The sequence below is a fragment of the Berghia stephanieae genome, chromosome 3 (assembly GCF_034508935.2).
Source record: "Berghia stephanieae isolate SIO BIC M18660-M18661 chromosome 3, UCSD_Bste_1.3, whole genome shotgun sequence".
Classification (NCBI taxonomy): Eukaryota; Metazoa; Mollusca; class Gastropoda; order Nudibranchia; family Aeolidiidae; genus Berghia; species Berghia stephanieae.
In genome coordinates this window covers 81,574,581-81,599,600 of record NC_088362.1, presented here as the reverse complement: position 1 = coordinate 81,599,600, position 25,020 = coordinate 81,574,581, and the positions used below count along the sequence as shown (strand labels likewise).

Sequence of the window (25,020 nt, the reverse complement as noted above, 5' to 3'; positions counted from 1 at the left end):
ATGAAATCTGAGTCACTTTTAATATGCTATGTAGTTCAACGTGAGCATATTTGCAGGTCCGATGTTATGGGTTCATTGTTGTAATGGAAATACTCTAAAACCAACGCACAATATTGCCAATTATTACAATGTTTAAGCCAATAATGGCGTGCGGTTATCAGATCTGCAAATAAGTTCATGTGTGTTTGGTTCTATTTACATTTACATAAGTATCATGTTGAAAGTAAAAACAAATAACACGTTAAAAATCAACCAATGGCGGTGTTTTGACAAAAAAATCACAACCCACCCCCCCCCCCCCCCCCCCAATTTAAAAAAGAATTGAGATTTTATAGCACAACACCCACTAAACGTGTTCAAAGCTCTTTACAAAGGGTCCTTGACCAAAAGCATAATGTAACTTGTAGAACGAGACATGATGCCTGTTAGGCAAAATTACAATTTTTCAGACAGCAGGTACTAATTTTGCACCTGGTTACGGTGTGAGAATGTGAGTAAAGAGCCTTTTCCAAGGACTCAACTATGTGCCGAGCGAGGCCCGAACCCAGGACCTTCCGATCCGAAATCGAGTGTTATACCACAAGACAACATAGCCGCACAACGAAATGAAATTTGAAAAATTAATAACGACTAACACGTTTGTAATCTGCAGATTCTTCTTTGTGTCTGATCCTGCACTGCTGGAGATTCTCGGTCAAGCCAGTGACTCACATACTATCCAGGTAAACACTTTTATGTATAGTGTTGGTGTTTTTATAGATAAACTTTCTAGAAGTCTTTAACACGAGTTGTACTTGAATGTGTGCTTCGATGAAAAAAAATGTGATGTTTGACAAATTATTTTCTTCATATTTGAGGAGGTGACTTGCAAAATGTTATAAGTGCTATTTTCATGATTCAGAGAGATCTCCAATTGGAGTCATTTATTAAGTGTTTCAAAGAGGAAAATACTTGTTTTGTTTGCCTCATAGAGCAAAACATTGAATGTTTTGAAACTTCCGATTTTCTCTGTTGATTTTAATGTACCCAATAGATTGCTTGACAATGTTAACTCATTTTCCATGTGGATGTGACTCAGCATGTATTATTAGTCATATCCCATTTAATCCAATAAATGAATAGTACGGTTTTGACTATGCTAGAATGCAGTGAAAATCCCTTTACTGCAAGAAAATGAAAAACTGTGATGAAGAAGATTATGATTTTGATAATCATAATAATGAATCCGTTGTTTATTAAACTAAACTTTCTTGTGTAACATTGATACAAAAATCTAACATTGAGGTCTTTATCTTTTCAGAATCATCTGCTCAGCGTCTTTGACAACACCAGACTCGTTACCTTTGACGAAAAAGTTTATGACAAGATTTTGGCCATTAACTCTCAGGAGGGAGAGAAAGTTGATCTCGATGAAGCCGTCATGGCCCAGGTTGGGCATTAACTATTTCTTATTCCAACCTAACCAGATGTATTAAATTGACTTTTCTTTTTTACACCTAATGTAAATCGATTGTTTTTTAAAAAGAAAAATTCATAAACATTTCGTCTTTTTGAATAAAAATGCAATTTATAGTGATGCTATAAAAGATTTTACATTCTATCAATCTAATATACACCATTTGATGATCATTAAACTATTTTTCAACTCACTTTTAATATCAAGAAGTATTTTTAGATTTGTTTGGAGAACGTTTTCACTCCCCTCTTAATATTTGTCCGTACAATAACTCATTGTGTTTTGTTGATTATTAAGAAAGTCAAATCATAAATTTGCTTGCAGTTATAATTTTTAAATCTTCAACACTTGTGCAATGAGATATGTAATTAGAATCATTTTTTTCAATTGTCTTTCAGGGTAATGTTGAGACATGGCTAGCTGACCTGCTACGTGTCGGACGTCGTTCAATGCATGGAATCATCAGAATGGCAGCTGTCACCATCCAGGACCAGGGATTCAACCTTTTGGAATTCGAAAACACATTCCCCTCACAGGTACATTATATATTAATGAAAAGGGTCCCTCGTTCTTTCTTCCTTAAATAGTCTGTCCTGGTGAAATAGATATTAAAATGTGAGCTCGAATTCAAAATGATAAAATTACATTTTTAGAAACCGTAAATTAAAAGGAATGGGAGCAGACACTGGTGTAAGACAAAGATTTGAAAAAAAAATGAATAATGCAGTGCCAGGCAAAGAAGAAAGAAAAATACAGGGGAAAAAATATACAATACCCTCCCCCTAGAAACAAGTTTTTATCGACTGGCGTTTTTCTTTTTCTAAAAATGTTTTTCTTGCATTTTTCTTTTTGCTTTGTCTGGCACTGTTTTATCAACATAATTTAAGTAAGATAGTTTATGAATGTTACTTTAGCATTACTATCTATGCTCATGATTAAGCATGATTAATCACAATTAATAATTATGTTTAAATGTTACTTTCATCACAGGTTGGTCTTCTTGGTATCCAAATGATTTGGACGCGTGATTCAGAGGAAGCCTTGAATAGCGCCCGAACAGACAAGAAGATTATGCAGAACACTAACCAGAAATTCTTGGAAATTTTGAATCTGCTCATCGACCAGACGACAAAAGATCTGACCAAAATGGAGAGGACAAAATACGAAACGCTTATCACCATCCATGTGCATCAAAAAGATATTTTCGACGATATGGTAATGACTCTTTTATAATCAAGATTCTAACTGCGGTTGTTTTATCATGAAAATAATGGAATATATTTTGGCATAATCTAATACTGGCAAAAATGGTTTCATATCTGTTATTTGCACTTCTAGTTTCAAACCTGATATTTTGGACTGTTGGTTAAAATTTGGAAAATGTCTTCAAAGACTTTGGAAAGCAGTGTATTATGCCATGATGAAACCTACTAAAACGTTAACTTGGATTCTTTACAACAAAACTCAGAAGAAAAACATCTATAAAGACTATTGGCAAGCCGTTTACTGACAGAGGAAGAAGGACATACCTTTGGATAAAAAACAACATATACGACTCTATCTATTCAAAAATAATTTATAGAATACCAATAAATTTGAAACGATAAAGAAAGGAACAGGTTGATAATTTATTATTTTTGTGGACAAAATTCGATCCCATAATTATAATGAGCACTTTATTTTTCTTCTCAGGTGCGCATGCATGTGAAGTCTGTGAATGATTTCGAATGGCTGAAACAGTCCAGGTTCTATTACAAGGAAGACTTTGACGCATGCACCATTTCCATCACTGATGTAGATTTCACTTATATGATGGAATTCTTGGGATGCACAGACAGACTGGTCATTACTCCACTCACTGACAGGTGGGTTTGTTTATTTTCAAAAATAGAATTATATTAACATTTATAAAGCGCAATATACTACACTCATTAACAAGGCAGGCATTAGCCTTTTCTATTTCTTAAAATCACTTTTTGAGTGTCTCTTTGTATTAGCTCAAACTTATAACAAACTCCGCCATTGCCTATTTTCAGGTACTCATCTACAAATGAGTCGCATGGAATGATATTTATCAATAGTATTACCCATGGACACAATGCCAGGGCCAACTATTTTTGTGTGTTAATGGTCCCGATCTGAGACATTGCTTGACTTTGTTACAAGATGAGAAATAATACTGCTAAGTCACCGATATAGTATATGTGAAATGATTTTTGGACAAGAATTGTAGCTGTAGAGACGTCAGAGGAGGATTGGTTCATGTTCAAAATAACCGAGGCTGGGATGATTCAAGCCTTTTATTTTCATGGTTAAACCAAGAAGAGAGAGAGAGAGAGAGAGAGAGAGAGAGAGAGAGAGAGAGAGAAAAAAAAAGAGAGAGAGAGAGAGAGAGAGAGAGAGAGAGAGAGAGAGAGAGAGAGAGAGAGAGAGAGAGAGAGAGAGAGAGAGAGGCCATAAGTGCATAAAAATTAAGAAAATTAATCACGCATGAAAAGTTAATCACCATTTAAAAGTAGAATTCTTACAGCTTGCTTGAATTGTTGTTTGAATTTTTTCCCAATTACAGATGCTACATCACACTTGCTCAAGCCTTGGGAATGGCTCTAGGAGGTGCCCCTGCAGGTCCCGCTGGAACAGGCAAGACTGAAACCACCAAAGACATGGGACGTTGTTTAGGAAAATACGTTGTCGTCTTCAACTGCTCCGATCAGATGGATTACAGAGGACTGGGTCGTATTTACAAAGGTTGGTTCATAGTCCTGTTGATTGTTAGTGTTACGATAATAAGTGAATTATATAAAATGTACAAAGACAGCTAGCCAGTACTGTTTAATAATGTTCCATTTACATGAAATGTTCCGTTTTACCTTTCAACATTTCACAAAGGATACATGTGAAATTGACACAAAATATGATTAGCATGGATTTCTTACTTTTTAATAACACTTTCACGAACAGATATAGGTTTGGAAATATAGTTTTCTGGTTGAAATCAGATTTGAAGACAGATTTTATAAACAGTTTTGATGGCATACTATCATTTGACTGGCCTTTATACTTCTTTTAAAATTATAGTTGTCAACATATTTCTATAATTTTCAACATGTGTATTTATGGACGTAATACTTTGTAATCTTCACAAGGTCTGGCTCAGTCTGGATCCTGGGGTTGCTTTGATGAATTCAATCGTATTGAACTGCCTGTGTTGTCTGTGGCTGCCCAACAGATTGCTATTGTCCTGCAGGGTAAGAAGGAAAGGAAGACACAGTTTATCTTCACTGATGGCGACAATGTTGACTTGGATCCTGAATTTGGTCTTTTCTTGACCATGGTAAAGAAGAGTTTAATAGATAAAGTCTATATGATCCTTATTAAAAAGGAGTAAAATATAAGCAAAAAAACCCAAAAAACAAAAAACAAAAAAAAGAAAGATTGAATGATGAATAAAAATAAAACAGATATGAAGAAATCTTGACATTTAGTCAATTTAAAAATTTGTTAACAATTTTCAAATCTAGTAAACTCAACAATTCTATTTGTCATTTCATATATGATTCCACAAAAACTATTTTTGGGATTTAAAAAATATCCCATTAAGGAGTAATGGCTATAAGAAAAATAAGCATGTCAACAATTTAAAATAATTTTCCCAAACAACGATGTTTTAATATTTTTTGATTGATTATTTCCATAGAATCCTGGTTATGCCGGCCGTCAAGAGTTGCCAGAAAACTTGAAGATCAATTTCCGTACAGTGGCTATGATGGTGCCAGACAGAGCCATTATTATTCGAGTCAAATTGGCCTCTTGTGGTTTCCTACAAAACATTGTTCTGTCCAAGAAGTTCTTCACTCTGTACAAACTCTGTGAGGAACAGTTGTCTAAGCAGGTAAAACTATGCCAGATATCAAATTTTCAAATAAAATATTGTAAAATTTTAAAGAGAGAATACCCTTTACCGAGGAGTTATAATCTCAAAAAACTCACGATTCTTGTCATTAAATCAACGAATAATTAAACCATTGTAATTTTATATATTAATTTGTTTTAAAGAACTTGTTCAAAGGTCTTTGTTTAAAATATACTAGACTATCGCCCATAGATAAAATGTCACGCTTGCATAATAATACACATTGCAAAAGTGAGGAATGTTAACTCCATCATTACATCTTTATTTTCTCACAGGTGCATTATGATTTTGGTCTTCGTAACATCCTGTCTGTGTTGAGAACCCTTGGAGCCTTCAAGAGAGCCAACCCAGAAGATGGAGAGCCCATGATTGTGATGAGAGTCTTGAGAGACATGAACCTCTCCAAGCTCGTCGATGAAGACGAACCATTGTTCATGTCTTTGATTGAAGATCTGTTCCCTGGTATGACTCTTGACAAGGCCGGATATCCTGAAATGGAAGCTGCCATTGAGAGAAAGGTCAGAATATATTATGTATCATTTAATTTTTTAAGAAAACATCCTGATGCCCCCGTAATAATTCTTGGTGATTTCAATCACTGCCCTCCTATAAATTCTTTTTATCAACACGTCTCTGTTCCTACCAGACGAGATAAAACCCTGGATCTGTGCTATACAAATATTAAAAATTCATACAGAAGCGTTCAAAAGTAAAAATAGGAAATTCAGATCACAATAGTGTGTTGTTGATTCCAACCTACAAAACTAAATTAAGACAACATAAAGCGATTGTGAAAGAAACTCGTCTTTGGTCAACAGAAAATATAAACAAACTCCAAGGTTGTTTTGACTGCACAATATGGGATGAACTCATGTCTGATAACATGTCACTGGACGAGTGGGTTGATGTTGTCACGTCTTATATTCATTTCTGTTGTGATTTGTGCGTGGACACTAAAAGGATTAAAATATTTAACAACAACAAACCTTGGGTCAACAAACGAGTTAAGTTATTTATAAATATGAAGAAAATCGCTCATATGAGTGGGGACAAAAACAAGCAGCACGAGGCAGAAAAACAATTAAAGAGGGTAATTTATGAAGAAAAACGTAAATATAAAGATAAAATGGAAACAAACCTTAAAAATTCAAATGCATCGCAGGCGTGGAGGATGATTAAAGAAATGGGTGGCGTTAACAACAAAAAGACAGATTTTAACAATGACACACATATGAATATCGAGGAATTAAATAAGTTTTACTGTCGATTCGACACCATTGACAACGTACTTTCAAAAATTAATATCATAACAAAAAATACGTCTCCTCCGCCAGAAATCGAAGAAGAGGCGGTCATCAATGTTCTTAAATTATGTAAAAAGAAAAAAGCACCAGGTCCAGATGGACTTAGTGGGGAACTCATTTCAAACTGTAACAACCAACTAGCTGTCCCTTTCTTGCCTATTTTCCAACGTTCAATAGATGAACAGAAAATCCCAATTATATGGAAAACATCGACTATAATTCCAGTACCCAAAAAGAATCCACCAACTCAGCTGAATGATTATAGACCTGTTGCTTTAACATCAATTATTATGAAATGTCTGGAAAAGATTCTGAAAAGAGAGCTGTTGCAATTTATATATGACCAACACATACTTGATCCATATCAGTTTGCCTACCAACAAAATCTTAGTGTGGAAGACGCACTCCTCACAGTGATGCATTCAATATCAAATCACTTGGATGTTTCACCCGCCAACTACTGCCGAATCCTATACGTCGATTTTTCGTCTGCCTTTAATGCCATGAAAACCAACATATTAATTAGTAAACTGCATGCTCTAAACCTTCCCCATTACCTCATCAACTGGTATAACAACTTTCTCATCGATCGCCCCCAACATGTCAGAGTAGGCTCAAATATATCATCAGTAAAAACTCTTTCAAACGGATGCCCACAAGGGTGTGTAAGCTCACCTCTACTTTACATCCTCTATACAAACGATTGTGTGGCTAGCTTTGATAACTGCCAACTCATCAAGTATGCTGATGACACCGCAATACTCGGCCTGCTCAATGATTCCGTCTCCGAATTTAAATACACTGAGCAAGTTAGTAAATTCAGCAAATGGTGTGCCGATAACTGTCTAGAGCTCAATGTAACAAAAACAAAGGAACAACTGTTTGATCACAGAAAAATAGGAAAAAGAGCAAGACAAATAACAAAAATTAACAATCAGGCGGTTGAAACTGTTGAAACGTTTAAATACCTTGGTGTAATTATAGATAACAGTCTAAGATTTGAATCGCACACCAACAATGTCATCAAAAAATGTAACCAGCGCTTGTATATACTCAGAAAATTAAGGTCTTTCAATGTGAACAGAAAGACCATGATACAAATCTACAAGTCATTAATATTGAGTATCGTTTCGTTTGGCATCACAACGTGGTATGGAAGCTGTGGAACAAAAGAAAAATCCAAACTACATAGAACCCTCAGAGAGGCTTCAAAAATAATTAACACAGACCTTAGAAGCCTTGACACAACTTATATTAATGCAGTTGAGAAGAAATCTTTTAACATTATCAACGAAAAGAGGCATCCGCTGAACGAAAAATTCCAACTTCTGCGCTCCGGAAGACGGTATCTAGAAGCAAAATGTCGGACAAATCGACATAAGACAACCTTCATTCCAACCGCCATAAAATTAATTAACAAATCTTCTGTGGAAAAATGAGACAACCAATGAAAATAACGAGAAGCAGTGTCGTGAATCTTCATCATCGACATTGCCGCCGTCGTTATCATCATCATCATCATCATCATCATCATCATCATCATCATCATCATCATCATCATCATCATCATCATCATTATCGTAGTCATTCATCATCATCATCATCATCATCATCATCATCATCATCATCATCATCATCATCATCATCATCATCATCATCATCATCATCATCACAATCATTGCCATCTTCTTCTTAATATAAGACACTATATTTATAATATGGTTATCTGCTGTCCCAGCAAATATATCGTATCGTTCTATCTGTCTGTGTGTGTGTCTGTGTGTATGTATATATGTATGTATGTATGTATGTATGTATGTATGTATGTATGTATGTATGTATGTATGTATGTATGAATGTAGGCATGCATATACGATGATATGCTGGTTTGTATGTATGTCTGCATGTATGTATGTATGTATGTATGTATGTATGTATGTATGTATGTATATATATGTGTTTGTATGTACGCTCATTTCTTTTGTATACACGTGTAGAAACAATGTGCAAGCGTGTATGTTCGTGTATGGCTGTGTCTGTATTTGTAAATGTGTTGATGTTCATACCATGAACCAAACTGAGCATTGTTTACCTCACATGAATTGCCTTTAATTTGGACAATAAAGATTATTATTATTATTACATGGTTTTCTATTTTTGTAAGATTTATTAATTATTTGTTTTTGACATTTCATTTTCTATATAACTTACTTTGTAACTAGATAAAATTTATTAAATAACTGTTTCAATAAAATCAAAACAAGAAAATTTGCTTCGTCAATTTTCAATTAAATCTAAATGCACTTAACTGATATTCTTTTAGTACACACTCTGTGCAACAAAATGTTAAAATTTGACGTTTAGAAAATTCTTTGATGATGTCAGTTTTCAAGCATAATATATTAGACGTCGTTTTATGAAAATGTGATTTGTTTTAAAAATCAGTTTCTACCTTTAAAAACGTATCGTGTGCAATATCATACAGTTCTGATGATCTATTGTCGTTTTAAACAAAAACACTTCTAACAGGTAACAGACAGTGGCCTCATCAACCATGACCAATGGATTCTCAAACTCATTCAGCTGTTTGAGACTCAACGTGTGCGCCACGGAATGATGACTCTTGGGCCTAGTGGTGCAGGCAAAACTTGCTGTATCCACACATTGATGAAGGCCATGACAGAATGCGGCACCCCACACAAGGAGATGCGTATGAATCCCAAGGCCATTACTGCCCCTCAAATGTTTGGGCGTCTTGATGTCGCTACCAATGACTGGACTGATGGTATCTTCTCTACCTTGTGGAGAAGAACTCACAAAACCAAAAAGGTATTGTGTATATTATTCTCTCTCTCTCTCTCTCTCTCTCTCTCTCTCTCTCTCTCTCTCTCCTCTCTCCTCTCCTCTTTCTCTCTTTCTCTCTCTCTCTCTCTCTCCTCTATCCTCTCCTCTTTCTCTCTCTCTCTCTCTCTCTCTCTCTAGATATATATATATATATATCTTTATCCGACCCTGTACCCTTCTCTATATTTCTCTTTCTCCTTATCAGTCATCTCTCTATCTTATCTGCTTTTTCTTAATCACTAAAACTTATTCCACCCGCTTTTGAGCTACAGAATACACGATTATCTTCGTTCTGACATCTTTCCATTACCTTTCGCCCAATCGAATTCCTCCATTTGTCCATCCTAATTACGACAACTCCGCCCATTATTCTTTACTACAGGGAGAACATGTCTGGTTGGTTCTTGACGGACCTGTGGACGCCATTTGGATTGAGAACTTGAACTCTGTGCTGGATGATAACAAGACCTTGACCTTGGCCAATGGAGACAGAATCCCCATGGCACCCAACTGCAAGATCATCTTTGAAGTCCACAATATTGATAATGCTTCACCAGCCACCGTATCCAGGAACGGCATGGTTTTCATGTCCTCATCCATCCTTAACTGGGACCCCATTCTCAAAGGTAATATATTTCATGTAAATATCAACATCGTCAAACTCAATTACAATACGAAATGTCATACCAATGGATGTGACTGTAACGTGCTCATTAAAAAAATCCTTATGCAGCTGAACTTTAAATATAAAGGACGTAAAATTCTCTATGAAGATTTTCCAATGTTGTCCAAGTACAAGATATTCTATATTAGATATTGATTTGAACAAAAAAAAAACCCAAATAAATAGTAATTCGTTTTTATCATTTAACAATTCTCTTTTTCCTGTTATTTTTTAGGATGGTTGGTAAAGCGTCCACCCCAACAACAAGACACAATTTACTCAACTTTTGAGTCTGTGTTTCCAAGTCTTTACACTTTTGTTATTCAAAGTCTGGAGCCTAAAATGGAGGTACGTTTCCTTTATGTTGGCGTGTATCATGGGAAAACATTATAAAAAAGCTATGATTCTTTTACATTGGTTTATGGTTATTCTGTTTTTAAAAAATAATCTGAAATTTTGTCGTTTCATGTCCTCTATTTTTATACTTTATGCTAAATGGTTATGTACTTATAGCAGCACCAGTTACAATGTTGCATAACAGTGATAACAAACCAAATATTTTTCGTATGCAAATGTTATTTGTATTTTGTTGTAAACAATGTACATGCTACAGGGGAAGCTATAGAGCGTTTTGGTGTATAGGTATTTATTGTAACAATAATGACAATCACTCTACCATGATGAAATTTACCTGTGATATCAAATCCAAAGAAAGATCTGCGATTACATTTTATCAGAAGTAAATTTTATTCTATCAAAATTAGATTGCTTTTATGGAATCATTTCTTTTTTGCTCTTTTTTTTTTACAATTTCCCGTATCTTTTATTTGCTGTGAAGTTAAACTGATGTTACTATGATTCTCCCTCAGGTTCTGGAATGCAACTACATTCGCCAGGCTACCGACCTACTGGAGGGGCTTATCCCAAAGGAGGATGATCATAAGGATATATCTGCCGATCATTTGAGAAAGCTTATTGTCTTTTCGATCATGTTTTCTTTGGGAGGCTTGCTGGAGTTGGATGACCGCAAGAAGGTAGAAATACAAACTGTTACTGTTAGACGTATATTGTAGTTTCGGGAAAAAATGATGACAAAGGCAACAATTTTAGGTTCAACACAAAAGCAAGCTAAAAAAAGAATACAACCCAAAAAAAAAAACAACAAATAAAAAACAAAAAAAACAAAAACAACGAAAAACAAAAAAACAACAACAAACAAACAAACAACCCCCCCCCCGAAATAAAAAACAAACAAACCAAAAACAACAACAACAACAACAACAAAATTGCCTTTAGTTTGTTTTAAAATGGTACTAAGTCCAATGTTACGGTAATAATATATATCCAATTCCTTGGAATATGAATTTTTAGAAAGATTTTTAAAATTATATTTGAATGTGTAATCGATTTAATTTCCAGTTGCAAGAACAAATGCAAACCTTTAAAGATTTGCCACTGCCAAAATTGGAAGGAGAAGACACTATCTATGAATACGTGGTAGGAGAAAATGGACAATGGGAGCATTGGACAAATAGGGTAAGAGCACGAGATTTTATAGGTATTTTTTTCATGCCATAATCTATCTCTCTACACCAAACATTATGCAAACTTGAGAATCATTCGATCAGTCAAGATCAGTGATTATGTGTCTACATTCCTGTCTATCATCAGCCCTTTTTCAGAACTTCACATCTTATAATCTAATTGATTAGATCTGGAATCTTTTTACAACAAACCTATTGTTGACGCCAATTTTTTGGAAACCCATATTGAAGTAATAATATCGTTATTTATCAAGTGCTTTCAGATCTAAAATTCTAAATACCATTAATACATTTTCTTTATAGAAAAGAAAGTAAAAACCTTTTTCTAAAAGTAAAGCAAGAGACACATTGGCCCTGTCACGACCAATCTATGGTTCATTTACTTTGTCTCAGGTACCAGAGTATGAGTATCCAACTGACTCAGTGCCAGAATACACGTCTATTCTCATTCCAAACGTGGACAACATGCGTACAGATTTCCTCATCAGTACCATTGCCAAGCAGTCTAAGGCGGTCTTGCTTATTGGTGAACAAGTGAGTGATGGATGAGATATGGATTCTAAAATATTCAAATAATTTAAAACATTTATTAAGATAATTGTTGTTTTGCATACCTTTACTGTATGAAACATTATCTATATTCATTTATTATTTCATTGTTTTCTTTCAAGATTTGTAATATTTATAAAATAAACATGATGACATTCACTGTCAATGGTAATGACCGTTTGTATGTTTAATTGCATAAAAACAAATTGAATTGTACACAATGAAACAGTATTTTTAAAAAATTGATATCAATCTTTAATTTTTAATTTATGTTGATTATTTTCACTTCCCCAGGGTACAGCAAAGACTGTGATGGTCCAAGGATACTGTGGAAAGTTTGACCCAGAGTCTCATCTCTTCAAGAGCTTCAACTTCTCAAGTGCCACAACTCCCATGATGTTCCAGGTAAAGTTTTTTTCATTAACGCCACACATTTTGACATGTAAAATACCATGTAACTATTGCTATATCTTATTTAGTCATATTATTTGCTCGTGGTATTAACTAATCACATGTACCTCATGGCCCGTAACTGTTTGTAACTGGGAAATCAAAGGAAACGAAGTATTTAACTTTTGATTTCATTTTTTCTCCATAGAAAGTCACACAAGGTATTAAACAATAATGTCGAAGTTTGAATTTATTTTTTGAGATTTGAATGATGGAGTGTGATGGATTGATAAAAGTTTGTTTGTTTTAATTTAAAATGTGGCTTTTATCAGATTTAAAACAATATTTGTTTATTCGAACCCTCGTCATCACTTCACTCCAAGATACTTAATAGTTTCAAACATGAAAATTACCTTTAAGGAACTGTGACACGTTTAGTGAGATTGCAGAGATATGGATGACATACTAGTATTAAAAAAGGAAATAAACATATATACTTTTCATTTATTGTAGCGTACCATTGAAAACTACGTGGACAAACGTATGGGTACAACATATGGTCCACCGGCTGGAAAGAAAATGACGGTGTTTGTGGACGACATCAACATGCCTATCATCAATGAATGGGGAGATCAGGTAAGTTTGTCAACTCGTTAAGAATAGGAGATTAAAAATTAATTCAGTTCTCAAAATATGACATCTTCCAGTTGAGTACATAGCTCAATAGGCGCCTGTCTTCTTAAAAAGGTTAATTCTCTACTTTAGATTATTCAAAACAAAAGATTTTACTCTTTTTTAAAACAGGAAAAAAGACAAAGCAATTAAATTAACATAGACGCCTTTCTTTATAATTTTACATAATTTATTTTTTTCTTGTTTTAAAGAAATTAAAAATCCTTTTTTTTCTGATAGAGGGAAACCCGAAACGTTAACATTCATTTGTCTACGTTATTTAGTATCTTATCACTCGTTTTATTTTGGCTTTCTTTGTTTACGTTAATTAAAATTAATTATTCACCCATTAAAGGGTCATATTCATAACTTTACCCTATTTAAGAGACATAATAAAAGGCAGATGGGAATATTTTACAAAAACATAACAGAACTTCCACATTATGGCATCTGCTAAACGGAAAATATAACAGCCTCATGTGCTTTCGTATTGGTAGGATTGCGAGCATTTGCACAATTATTAATAGACACACCTTTTTTTTGTTCCAGGTGACCAATGAAATCACCCGTCAGATGATGGAATACAACGGATTTTACAATCTGGAGAAACCCGGAGAGTTCACCAATTTGGTAGATATCCAGATGATAGCTGCCATGATCCATCCTGGTGGAGGTCGTAATGACATTCCTCAGAGATTGAAGAGAGCCTTCAACATCTTTAACTGCACTTTACCATCCAACAGTTCCATTGATAAGATCTTCAGAACCATTGGTCTTGGCTATTTTATCAAGGTAAAATAAATTAGCGACAACAACATCAAACCACAACAGTTGACACAGCATAAAAACAAAACATAGAAAATAACAGCAACATCAACAACAAACAATAATTGAAATAGCATAAATAACAATAATAACAACAACAACAACAACAACAACAGAAGCAGCAGCAGCAACAACAACAGCAAGAGCATTAGCAACATCAGCAATAGCAACAGCAACGGCAGCAACAAATATTTGTTATGCTGGATATTTGATTGTTGAATGGCAAAAAAGGGATTTATTATGTTATTAAATGCTTCATTTTGGTAAAAATGAAAATAATAAGAAAGCAAATCTGTTGGCAATTTGAAAAGCTTTCTGATGAAAGTATTTAATGTTAATATATCAGTGTTGTTGTAATCACACAAAGAAATAACAAAAATAGAAAGATGCTTTTCACTGTGTTTGTCATCCACGGAGCATTATTAGATTAGAATCTGTGTCGATTTATATTGGAATTTGGATGGTATGAAATGGAATGGTTTTTCTATGAATGTGTAAATTGATAAACCATTGCAATTAAAGAGTAGAGTCTTACTTTTTAGGAGTTAGAGTGCTTTATAAAAGTATTTATTTGTTTAAAGATCATACCTGAAATTTTCTCATCGTCATAATTGTTGATAAAGGCGACACTTGATCTTTGGTGGAGAATGGTAGGCCTATGAAACATCATTTATATTATGACCTCCGTTTGTCCTTACTGGCTTATATTAAAATTTTAAGATCGCATTGTTAGCATCTGAACAATTGATAAACACGTAATTTTTGTGTGTAGACTTTTTGACATGATATTTTTCATTTCTCATCTCAAGGCTCGTGGCTTCTGTGATGAAGTGCACGAGATGGTGAAGATGCTTGTCCCGGCCACCAGACACTTGTGGCAGAAGACCAAGATTAAGATGTTGCCAACACCAGCCAAATTCCACTACGTCTTCAACTTGAGAGATCTGTCCAGAATCTGGCAGGTAAGTGTATTTCTTGTCTGTGGCCATATATATCTTTCATACTCCATCATTCTAATCTTCCTCCTCCTGCTCCTCTTCCTGCTTATTACCATCTACCCTGCCTCAACGTCTCCCTCTCTTTCTCTCTCTCCCTCCCTCTCTCTCTCTCTCCCTCTCTCTCTCTCTCTCTCTCTCTCTCTCTCTCTGTGCTTGTGTGTTTGTGTCTCTGTTTTTCTCTCTCTTTCTCTCTCTCTCTCTCTCTCTCTCTCTCTCTCTCTCTCTCTCTCTCTCTCTCTCTCTCTCTCTCAAACTCCTCCTCCTCCCCTTCCTTTCATTCTTTCTCACCACATCATTTTTCTTTCTTTGTTTCCCTTTTTTCGTTTTATTATTTTCGCCAAAGCGAGAAATACGATTAAAGCGTAGGTGAGAATCATTTTTAAATGGTGTTTTAAACGTGTTTGTTGATGTTTATGAATGAAAATATACTACTTTGTTCAACAGGGTATGCTGAATACTACAAATGAAACCATTAACTCCACAAGTGTCTTGATGGCTCTATGGAAACACGAATGTAGTCGAGTCATTTCCGACAGGTTTACAGAGCCAGCAGACAAAGATTGGTTTGAGAAAACTATTAAACAGGTAACCTAATAGGGCATTGAATTATTGTTTATATGACTCAATCCAAGCTGAATTATTGGATATTTATTGATTGGTTTCCTTCATTAAGCCAATCACCAATTGGTCATATTATGTTCCTATCATTTAGTTATTGGGTTGAGCAAATGGTCGGTTTTGATTTGTGTAATTCGTAAATTGAAATCTATATGCGCATATTTTCAGATCTGATTACCGAACGTATTTATGGGCTTGTTTTAACATTGTTATAATGGACAACATTTTGCGTTGGTTTGAAAGCATTTCAATTACTACAGTGAGCCCATAGCAATTTGGGTCCCAGACCTGCAAATACCTTCTTCTTCTTAAATCTGTAACTTCAATTTTGAAAATTCCACAGACCACAGCATTTTTCTTTCAATGTAGATGTGAGGCTATTTTACTGTATCAACGTTGATAGTATGAAGTACAAGTGGGCATCCACCATATGTACATAAACCGTTGAGATGAGTTCGTCATCTTTTAATTTTTAAAAAATGGTTTATGAATATAATTATTACCGTAACAGGGGTAGATCTACAGAGAGTTAGCAGATAACGAATGATATTCCTCTGCCAATTATGCTAGTGCTATACTTTGCTCAAATAGTTTTGATTCCTTAATTCGTTAACTTTCCAAATTTTTTTGGTGTGGTTATATGGCCAAAAACTCTCACTATTACTTTTAAACTCTAAAAAAACAATCTTTTATTTGGTAATAAGTTTTGATATACTCATTGCCTAGAGATATATTGCGGGCTAGTGCCGAAACGATTGGAAGTAGTATAAAAGGCACTTGTTAATAAATATGACATACCAAAAAGATTTATATGTATAGGTGGTAACCTGTGACTAAATGGTGAAATATATGTATAAGTAAGATGTTATTTTCATTGTACCAGGTTGCCGAGGAAGACTGCGGTTCGGCAATGGCCACTGCTATGGAAGGAGAGCCATACTTTGTAGATTTCCTCCGAGAAGCACCTGAGCCAACGGGTTAGCCAAACTTATCATATCACTACAATTCCATTAGTCCTATAGGCTTATAAGATATAATCGGTATATTATAATCCGTTTGCTGTTTGCTTGTACTTACCTATAATCATAACTAAATCATATTAACCTGTGCCTTTCTTTTTTTATTTAATCATAATAAAGCATTTCAAAATAAATGGACGTTGCTTCTATTATTTGAAAAATGTTTGTGAGAATAATATATGACCTATCGGTTCAAAACGGAATTATGTCGGGTAGTTGAGATAGTAACATTTGATTTTATAGTTTTAAAAAATATGAAACTTGGTGAATTATGTTATGTGTCTTTATTGTGAAGAATGGGTATTGTTCAATAAAAAGAAAGAAAAATTAGAACCTCAAATTTCTGTGATTGTTGATACGCCTTTTTGGCATCTGGTTGACGGCGAGATAATACCGTTTGGAGACGATTAGTCATTTGTATATTTTTTCCTACAAATATATACTCAAACAGGTAAGGCATTGATTTATAAATTGATAATAAAGAAGTAGTAGCTTCAAAAAATTGTAAATTTTCATCATTTTCTGTCTTGTCTGCTGAAATAAAATTCTAGCTAATAAGGCTGCACGAGCTGAGAGAGCTCAAAGGCCTTCGAGAAGAAGGCGAGGAGGTGGGACTTATTTTATGATCTGTTATTTGTCATCACACTTAAGCTGAACAAAGTTAAGATGTCACATTTAATCACTGTTAAAGTCAGGATCACTTTTTATTATGTCAAACGAATATTTTTACATTAAAAAAATACTTCAAAAAATGATAAAAGTGAACAAAAGTCCATGAAACCAATAGAGTAGAGGAAGTACCATTCTATATGAAAAATAATTGATAGGGTAATTTTGACAATATGAGTAATAATTGTTGTTTGCATTAATTTATATCCCAACTTACAGCATCGCATTTATAGCTTAGCTTTGCTCTCTACATCTGTTTGTACTTTTGAATTCTGCTGAATTAAAGACTGGTGATAAAATACCATAATAAAACAAAATTACTTTAACATTCGAAAAGTTAGGTCATGGCACATTTCGAGATTCTAAATAAATTACTAGCCAAGTAAATTATTTAAGATTTTGATAAGAGAAGTAATAAATTGTTTTGTGAGACATATCTAACCGTAGTAAATACACGATTTTCTACCTTTATTATATTGTATTGTTTGGCTATTTAGAACATTATAACATGATCGCTGCGATTATAGTACCTTAAGCGAGCATGCGAATTAAAAGTCTGTTAATATGTTGAAAAAAAAAACGTATTTAAGCTATAAACAGTCTATCTATATCAATTTACATTGTGTTTATGACCAATTCTTTACCAACCTGGATTTTTTTTTCAAATTCCAATGCTTTTGTTTTTATGGATTTGATAATGTTATTGTTGAGGTATTGTAAGTGTCAGTTTGTTTAAATTGATATGTCACAGGAGCTTTTTTTTTGCTGGCCTCACATCAGTTTTCTCCAAATTCATCATACATGTTGCCACTAATAAATATAGACCAAGGTATTAATCAAATTTCCTCTTTTCACTTTGATTATTGTAGATAACACTGCTATTAATTCGATCATTTAAATTTACTACTGAACAGATTACGATTCTGATGAAGACGGTAAAATTTTACTTAGATGCATGGGTGTATACGAAGGGAAGGAGTATTCCCTAAAGCCTTTTTGGGTTAATCGACACTTATACCATTCTCGACATTCTTTTTTTCTTTTAAATTGAGAACTGGTACTCGCTGTGTTTTAAAAATCTTTTCACTTCTTTGTAATTCTGCACAAAAGTTTAGTATATTTTTTCTTTACACAGAAGATTTATTAATTTATGAAGACTATAATTCTAATGATCATTATTTCATTCCATTGCTGTAACAAATGTTGCATTCTTTTTCTCTCATCTTCTCTTTAATTCATTTTTTCTTAGACATTTAGGAAAAAGAAAAATCTGTGTTAAATGTAAAATATGAAATATATATTGCATACAATGTTTCATTCACAATAAAACCAATCCTTTTAGCCTATATCCTCCAATACGGTCAAGGGATTATTAATATTTCACTCTCTCGTTATCTTTCACCTTTATTGCCTGATGACTTCACCATTTTAGTAATTTTATCTTATTTTTTAAGTCTATCCTTTTATTTAGGTCTTATCTTTTAGTAATTATCTCCGACTTAATTGGTATACCTTTAACCAAATAGCAATCTGGGGCTCGTCAGTTAACCGAATGATTTGTGGATTTTTATGGTTTTTTTATAAATCATTATATTTTATTATGGTTTATATATCACATTAGAGTCCGGATAGCTCAGTTGGTAGAGCGTTAGCGTCCTATCAAAAGTGTAGCAAGCCATTGCTATTGTCTGCCTCACGCTATACAAACCGGAATAAACTCCTCCGGCCTGATGGCTCTGAAGGACTACTTTTATTGGTCACATGCCTTGCCCTTTGTTGCTTATACGTGTACGTTCAGTTACGCATCTCACTCGTTCTATGTAACTGAACAAGTGCTCTTTTTCTCAACTAGGTAACAGCAAATAAAAAGGATTTCATTATTGATGGCTTATTCCCAGGAGAGGAAATTTATTACTAAAATATATGAACCTTTAATATTCCTTATTATGTAAAATCGATACGCATTTTAATCATTGCTTGTCTTTAAACATACTCTACTTTCTTAAAAATACTTTTTTGGGGCCTGAGAAAAATGGGGAGAAGATTGATTTTTAACAAAACACGATGATCAAAAGCAAGAGAGTCCATTTAAAGTTGGATATTTATTATTTTGTCAGTGCTTATTAATAAGTGCTAAATTTTAGTATGTGTGTTCGAAATTCGACCAATTTATTGATTCAGATCTGTCTTTTACCAGCCAAATAAATCATATCGTTAGGTACATCGAAATGAGAAGAATACGTAATGTTAGACATCTCATTACAAGAGACATCTCGACCTTGTTAATTAATTCTCTCATTTTGTCAAAGTTAGATTATTGTAATTCTCTCCTCTCTTCCATAATAAAAACATGATACAATCCCTTCAGGCAGCACAAAACGATGCTGCCAGACTTATTTATAGAAAGAGAAGAAATTAATCTGCATCGGGTTTGAAAAGAGAACTTCACTGGCTTCCCGTTGAGAAACATATAGAATACAAGATATGTGCTATTGTTTTTAAATCACTGCACTCTGATTGTCCTGGATACATATATGAAATGCTTAAATTCTACGTTTCAGTCAGAAACCTGAGATCAAAGTCTAATAATCACATTATCGTGAAGCCAAAAATGACTCTCAAATCCGGCGAGCATGCGTTTGAATGTTTGGCACCCCTTATCTGGAACTCCCTTCCAAGATATATCAGAGGCAGTAATGATACAGACTTCTTTTTAAAAAACACATCTTAAAACGTTTCTTTTTAATTTGGAACATTTCAGAATTATATTGCTTTGTTTTATGCTGTATGTTTGAGTGACTATATGTTTGAGCTAGTTAAGATATTGGGTAAGACGCTAAATTATTATTATTATTATTATTATTATTATTATTATTATTATTATTATTATTATTATTATTATTATTATTATTATTATTATTATTATTATTATTATCATTTATATTATTATTATTACTATTGTTATTATTATTATTATTATTATTGTTATTATCATTATTATTATTATTATTATTATTATTATTATAGACTATAGAGATAGACAGGGATACCGATGAGGGAGATAGAAAGAGAAGATAACATAGATATGTTTGATCTCCTTAAAGCAACAAAAAAGCATCTGGTATAATACCTTAATATCAAGATGAAAATGTCACATGATAATTGTGTTACTTTAAAGATGTTAAATTGTTTAAGTACCTGTTACTAAAAGATGTTATGCTGCGTGCATTACGTACATTAGGTAAATCTACTCTCGTGTGTCAGATGAAATTAGATAATTGAATGAATATTTTATACTGTTAACATATTATTGTTATTAACATTGAATTCGACTGATACAACCCCTATCAGGATTATACGTTATAGAAATATTGTATACCATTTATTCCATTGATGTAATTTTTACGATATATATAGATAAAAGAGAGAGAGAGAGAGAGAGAGAGAGAGAGAGAGAGAGAAAGAGAGAAAGAGAGAGAGAGAGAGAGAGAGAGAGAGAGAGAGAGAGAGAGAGAGAGAGAGAGAGAGAGAATAACTATAGTCACATCTAAAATAATAATAAAAGTCTCCAATCTAGATATCTATAAAAACATTGAAATTCTTATAAATAATTATTTCCTACTCGACAACCACAGGTGAGGAGGCCGATGATGCTGATCTGGAAGCCCCCAAGGTCTACGAACCAATCGATAGCCTGGAAAGTCTGGCTGAAAAACTCATAAGCTACCAGCAAGGCTACAACGAAACAATCAGAGGAAGCGCCATGGATTTGGTGTTTTTCAAGGTGAAAATTAATTTCATCTCTTGTTGCAAACGCCTGTAAAGCTAGGAAAGAGTTTTACGTTTTACGAGTTGCTAGAAGTTTTTGATTGTAAAAGCTAGTGCACTAAACTGAACATTAAAAAAGGAAAAAGAAAAACTAATACTGAATAAGGCTTGTAACTTTGTTCTTTTTTGAAGTGTTAAATTCATTTTCTTTTTAAATTTAAATGTAATTTATGATATCTAGCAATATTATAGTTGTAAGGCTTCACAGATTAATAATTAATTTTGGTAACAATGAATAGGGAATTGATTACAAAAGCAGAACAACTTTGACAATGGTAACAAAAGGATGATAGTAATAATAAAGGCCAGTATTTCTATTTTGCTTTTGTTATAGTTTTTCTCTGGTTGGGTTGTCCCTAGTTATTGACTAGCATTCAGATAGAGTTTAAATTTTTTTTGAAAAATACTTTAAGCATTACTTAAAAAGGAAGCGCAAAAGAAACTAACCTATCAAGATTTTGCTATTGGATACAAATATAATGAAAAATTCATTAAATTGATTAAAATCAAGCTTCTTATATTTTGGTTTTCTCTGAGCGATGATAATTTTTATGAGAAAATATCAAAATGTTTTCTATGGGCACGCATATGACCTTAATTTGTCGCAAAATGCTTTAAGCTCGGGTGTTTTTCTTTGCAGGCCTGATAAAACAAAATATTTATGGTCTTGTTGTTATTATGAAAACACTCTCAAACAAACACAAAGTATTATCCAATTCAATATTGTTAAAGCAAGCCCATTATTATGTTGGATTATCACACCTGCTAATATGGGCACCAGGTTAAAGTCTCTTTAAAACAAAAAAAAACCGGTTTTATTTTTCTGTCCACTTTTCTGAATTTATACATCAAATATTATTGATTTTATTGTAACATTAATTATATACCTTTCTAAATCCACAGGATGCCATGACAAACCTTGTGAAAATTTCTCGTATCATTAGAACCCCCCGAGGACACGCCCTCTTGGTGGGAGTAGGTGGGTCTGGCAAACAGAGTCTTACCCGTCTTGCCTCCTTTATTGCTGGCTACAATACTTTCCAGATCACTCTTACCAGGTTGGTGTCTTTTTCTTGACTTCCCACATTGTGTGCTAGGTTCACGAGATGATCCCATTTCTAAATCAGTTTCCTTTAGTTTAAAATGAGAAGCATTGAGTGGCATTGGTATTTTGATATGCAATATTTAATCATGTCGACAAATACAGATAATTAAATGTTTAAATAGGAAACATTTTTAAGTTCCATTGCCTTGTGTACGCTAGATAGGCCCTTGTAACATTTTTGTGACACAATTTTATGATCATGTAATCCGTTTCACTTAAGGAAAAATATAATTTTGTAAACACCGTTATTAAGGTACAGAGGTAGTATTTAAAGATTAATTCTAAACGTCTTGTAAAATTGCACAAAGTGACTATATTATTTTTTAATGTATTTTTTGCACCATTCTCTGGAAAGTACTGAGACCAGGTGGATATGCATGCTTATGTTTTCATAATTCAACTTTTTATTATTAACTTTTTACCTAGTTAATGTCTCTTGCCACATTGAATCATTTTTAAAACCTTAGATGCTTGTCACGCACAATTTTCAGTCACAGTCAGAACTGTACTTTCAGATAAATTCCTTGTCGCTCTCTCTCTCTCTCTCTCTCTCTCTCTCTCTCTCTCTTTCTCTCTCTCTCTCTCTCTCTCTCTTTCTCTCTCTTTTATTGACTGCCTCTCATCCCCTATACTTAGCCCCCGACTTCCCCTCTCTATCTTTCTCTCTCTTCTTTTTTCTTCCCTTTTCCTCGCTCCTCCCTGTTCCGGTTGTTAATTTATAAATTTAACCAATTTATAAATCATATTTCTTTAATCAGTCACGTGCAAATGCACATTCTCACATGTAACAAAAAGATAGAGAAAAATAGACACGGCTTTCACTTTTCAATCGTTGTAATGCACGGCGCCTCATCAATATTATTTTTAACTTCGTTAAATGCATTGTTATATTTCTATTTTTTTCTCGAGTCCTATGTTTTACAAATATGGTTAAATTAAAATTCTAAATATATTTTTGTTTTCAGAAAAAAAGTGAGATTAAGTTATTCAAATGCATATTATTTTGGAACAGTTAAATTCTTTTCAAATTTCACTTGTTCAAGTTCAGAGGTTTTGTAACGATAATTACATTGATTTACTGTTGTAATAAAATCTTTAAAATATGTAAAATGTAATATCTGGTAAGTAGCGGTATTACAGTTGTTCATCCTTACATATTCAGAATTGAATTTGATAATAATGAACAGGAAAATTGATTACAAAAACATAACATGACCCTCAACCTCAGTGGTAGTAACAAAGAACGGTAGTGATGATATTTGCCATCATTCTCATTTTGTTTTTGTTATAGTTTTTGTTTGGGTGGGTTGGTCCTTGTAATTGACTAGCATTCGGATAGAGTTAAAATTATATCTGAAAATACTTTAAGATGTTGATTCTAGTTCTAGTTATTGGTGATGGATTCGTGCCTTTTCATATTATGCTATTCCCATTTTCTTTTCCCATTCAGATCATACAACGTAAGCAACTTGCTTGATGACCTGAAGCTGTTGTACAGAACAGCTGGTCAGCAGGGCAAGGGAATCACTTTCCTTTTCACAGACAATGAAATCAAGGATGAAGCTTTCCTTGAGTACATGAACAACATCTTATCCTCTGGAGAGGTTTGTAATCAATAATTTCCAACGAAACATTTACATAATATCCATTCGATTTTCCTTTCATAATTTAGATTTAAAGATTGTATGTATCAACAGATGTTTGTGTTTAAAATTTACAAGGCAAAGCGATTCAAATATTGTGAGGATTGCATTATTTGTGATTACATATATCGAGAGGGATTAAAATCATTAGGTTATGGGTTTTTTTAGATTAAAATCATTAGGTTATGGGTTTTTTAGATTAAAATCATTAGGTTATGGGTTTTTTAGATTAAAATCATTAGGTTATGGGTTTTTTAGATTAAAATCATTAGGTTATGGGTTTTTTAGATTAAAATCATTAGGTTATGGGTTTTTTAAATACTTGTTTTAATAATTTGTTTTTGTTTTTTTATTATGTATTTTAAATTTTCTTCATTTTAGATTTAGGCCTATAATCGTAATTGATTGAAAAACTTAATACAATAATAGTGCACGTTAAAATAATACACACGCTCACTTTTCCAGGTGTCAGGGCTGTTTGCCCGTGATGAGATGGATGAAATCCTGCAAGAATTGATCGCAGTCATGAAGAAAGAATTCCCTCGTCGACCACCAACCAATGAAAACCTCTATGACTTCTATCTCTCTCGTGTCAGAGTCAACCTTCACGTTGTACTTTGTTTCTCTCCTGTAAGTTAAAATAAATAGGTATAATCATAATATATTCAAGGAATGAAATGTGTTTTCTTTGAAAGTCTTTTTCATACTATTTTTAGATTTGTATGACATTCAGATATCTTATGAAATCGGTTATACATCTAATATAATTTGTCTCTTTAAAGCTTGATATTAGAGAAAAGGATTAATTGTTTATTCACCAAGTATGCAAAACTGTCTTTAAAAACATATTCCAATATAGTGATGCCATAATATGTGCCCCTAGGTCTGAAAACTGAGCAAAATAATGGGCTTGATTTGATATTGTTGTAATGGAGATTATTTTGCGTTTGAGATTATTTCCATTCCAACTGTGGACCAT

At 33.4% G+C, this 25,020-nt stretch overlaps 1 protein-coding gene across 1 annotated transcript in view; it reads left to right on the top strand.

The window, feature by feature from the left end:
* LOC144968597 (dynein axonemal heavy chain 5-like) overlaps positions 1–25,020 on the top strand; it is a 98,329-nt gene that overhangs the window by 46,981 nt on the left and 26,328 nt on the right. Inside the window, exons 34-58 of the mRNA XM_078907099.1 lie at positions 653–722; positions 1,301–1,429; positions 1,855–1,992; positions 2,447–2,671; positions 3,149–3,321; positions 4,026–4,204; positions 4,603–4,790; positions 5,154–5,348; positions 5,645–5,887; positions 9,203–9,502; positions 9,900–10,143; positions 10,417–10,529; positions 11,051–11,215; positions 11,601–11,717; positions 12,119–12,259; positions 12,569–12,679; positions 13,178–13,300; positions 13,886–14,128; positions 14,971–15,123; positions 15,604–15,744; positions 16,661–16,754; positions 21,101–21,249; positions 22,197–22,351; positions 23,849–24,002; positions 24,507–24,671. Of these exons, the coding sequence (XP_078763225.1) occupies positions 653–722; positions 1,301–1,429; positions 1,855–1,992; positions 2,447–2,671; positions 3,149–3,321; positions 4,026–4,204; positions 4,603–4,790; positions 5,154–5,348; positions 5,645–5,887; positions 9,203–9,502; positions 9,900–10,143; positions 10,417–10,529; positions 11,051–11,215; positions 11,601–11,717; positions 12,119–12,259; positions 12,569–12,679; positions 13,178–13,300; positions 13,886–14,128; positions 14,971–15,123; positions 15,604–15,744; positions 16,661–16,754; positions 21,101–21,249; positions 22,197–22,351; positions 23,849–24,002; positions 24,507–24,671 (4,108 nt within the window). The remainder of the gene's footprint in view (positions 1–652; positions 723–1,300; positions 1,430–1,854; positions 1,993–2,446; positions 2,672–3,148; positions 3,322–4,025; positions 4,205–4,602; positions 4,791–5,153; positions 5,349–5,644; positions 5,888–9,202; positions 9,503–9,899; positions 10,144–10,416; positions 10,530–11,050; positions 11,216–11,600; positions 11,718–12,118; positions 12,260–12,568; positions 12,680–13,177; positions 13,301–13,885; positions 14,129–14,970; positions 15,124–15,603; positions 15,745–16,660; positions 16,755–21,100; positions 21,250–22,196; positions 22,352–23,848; positions 24,003–24,506; positions 24,672–25,020) is intronic.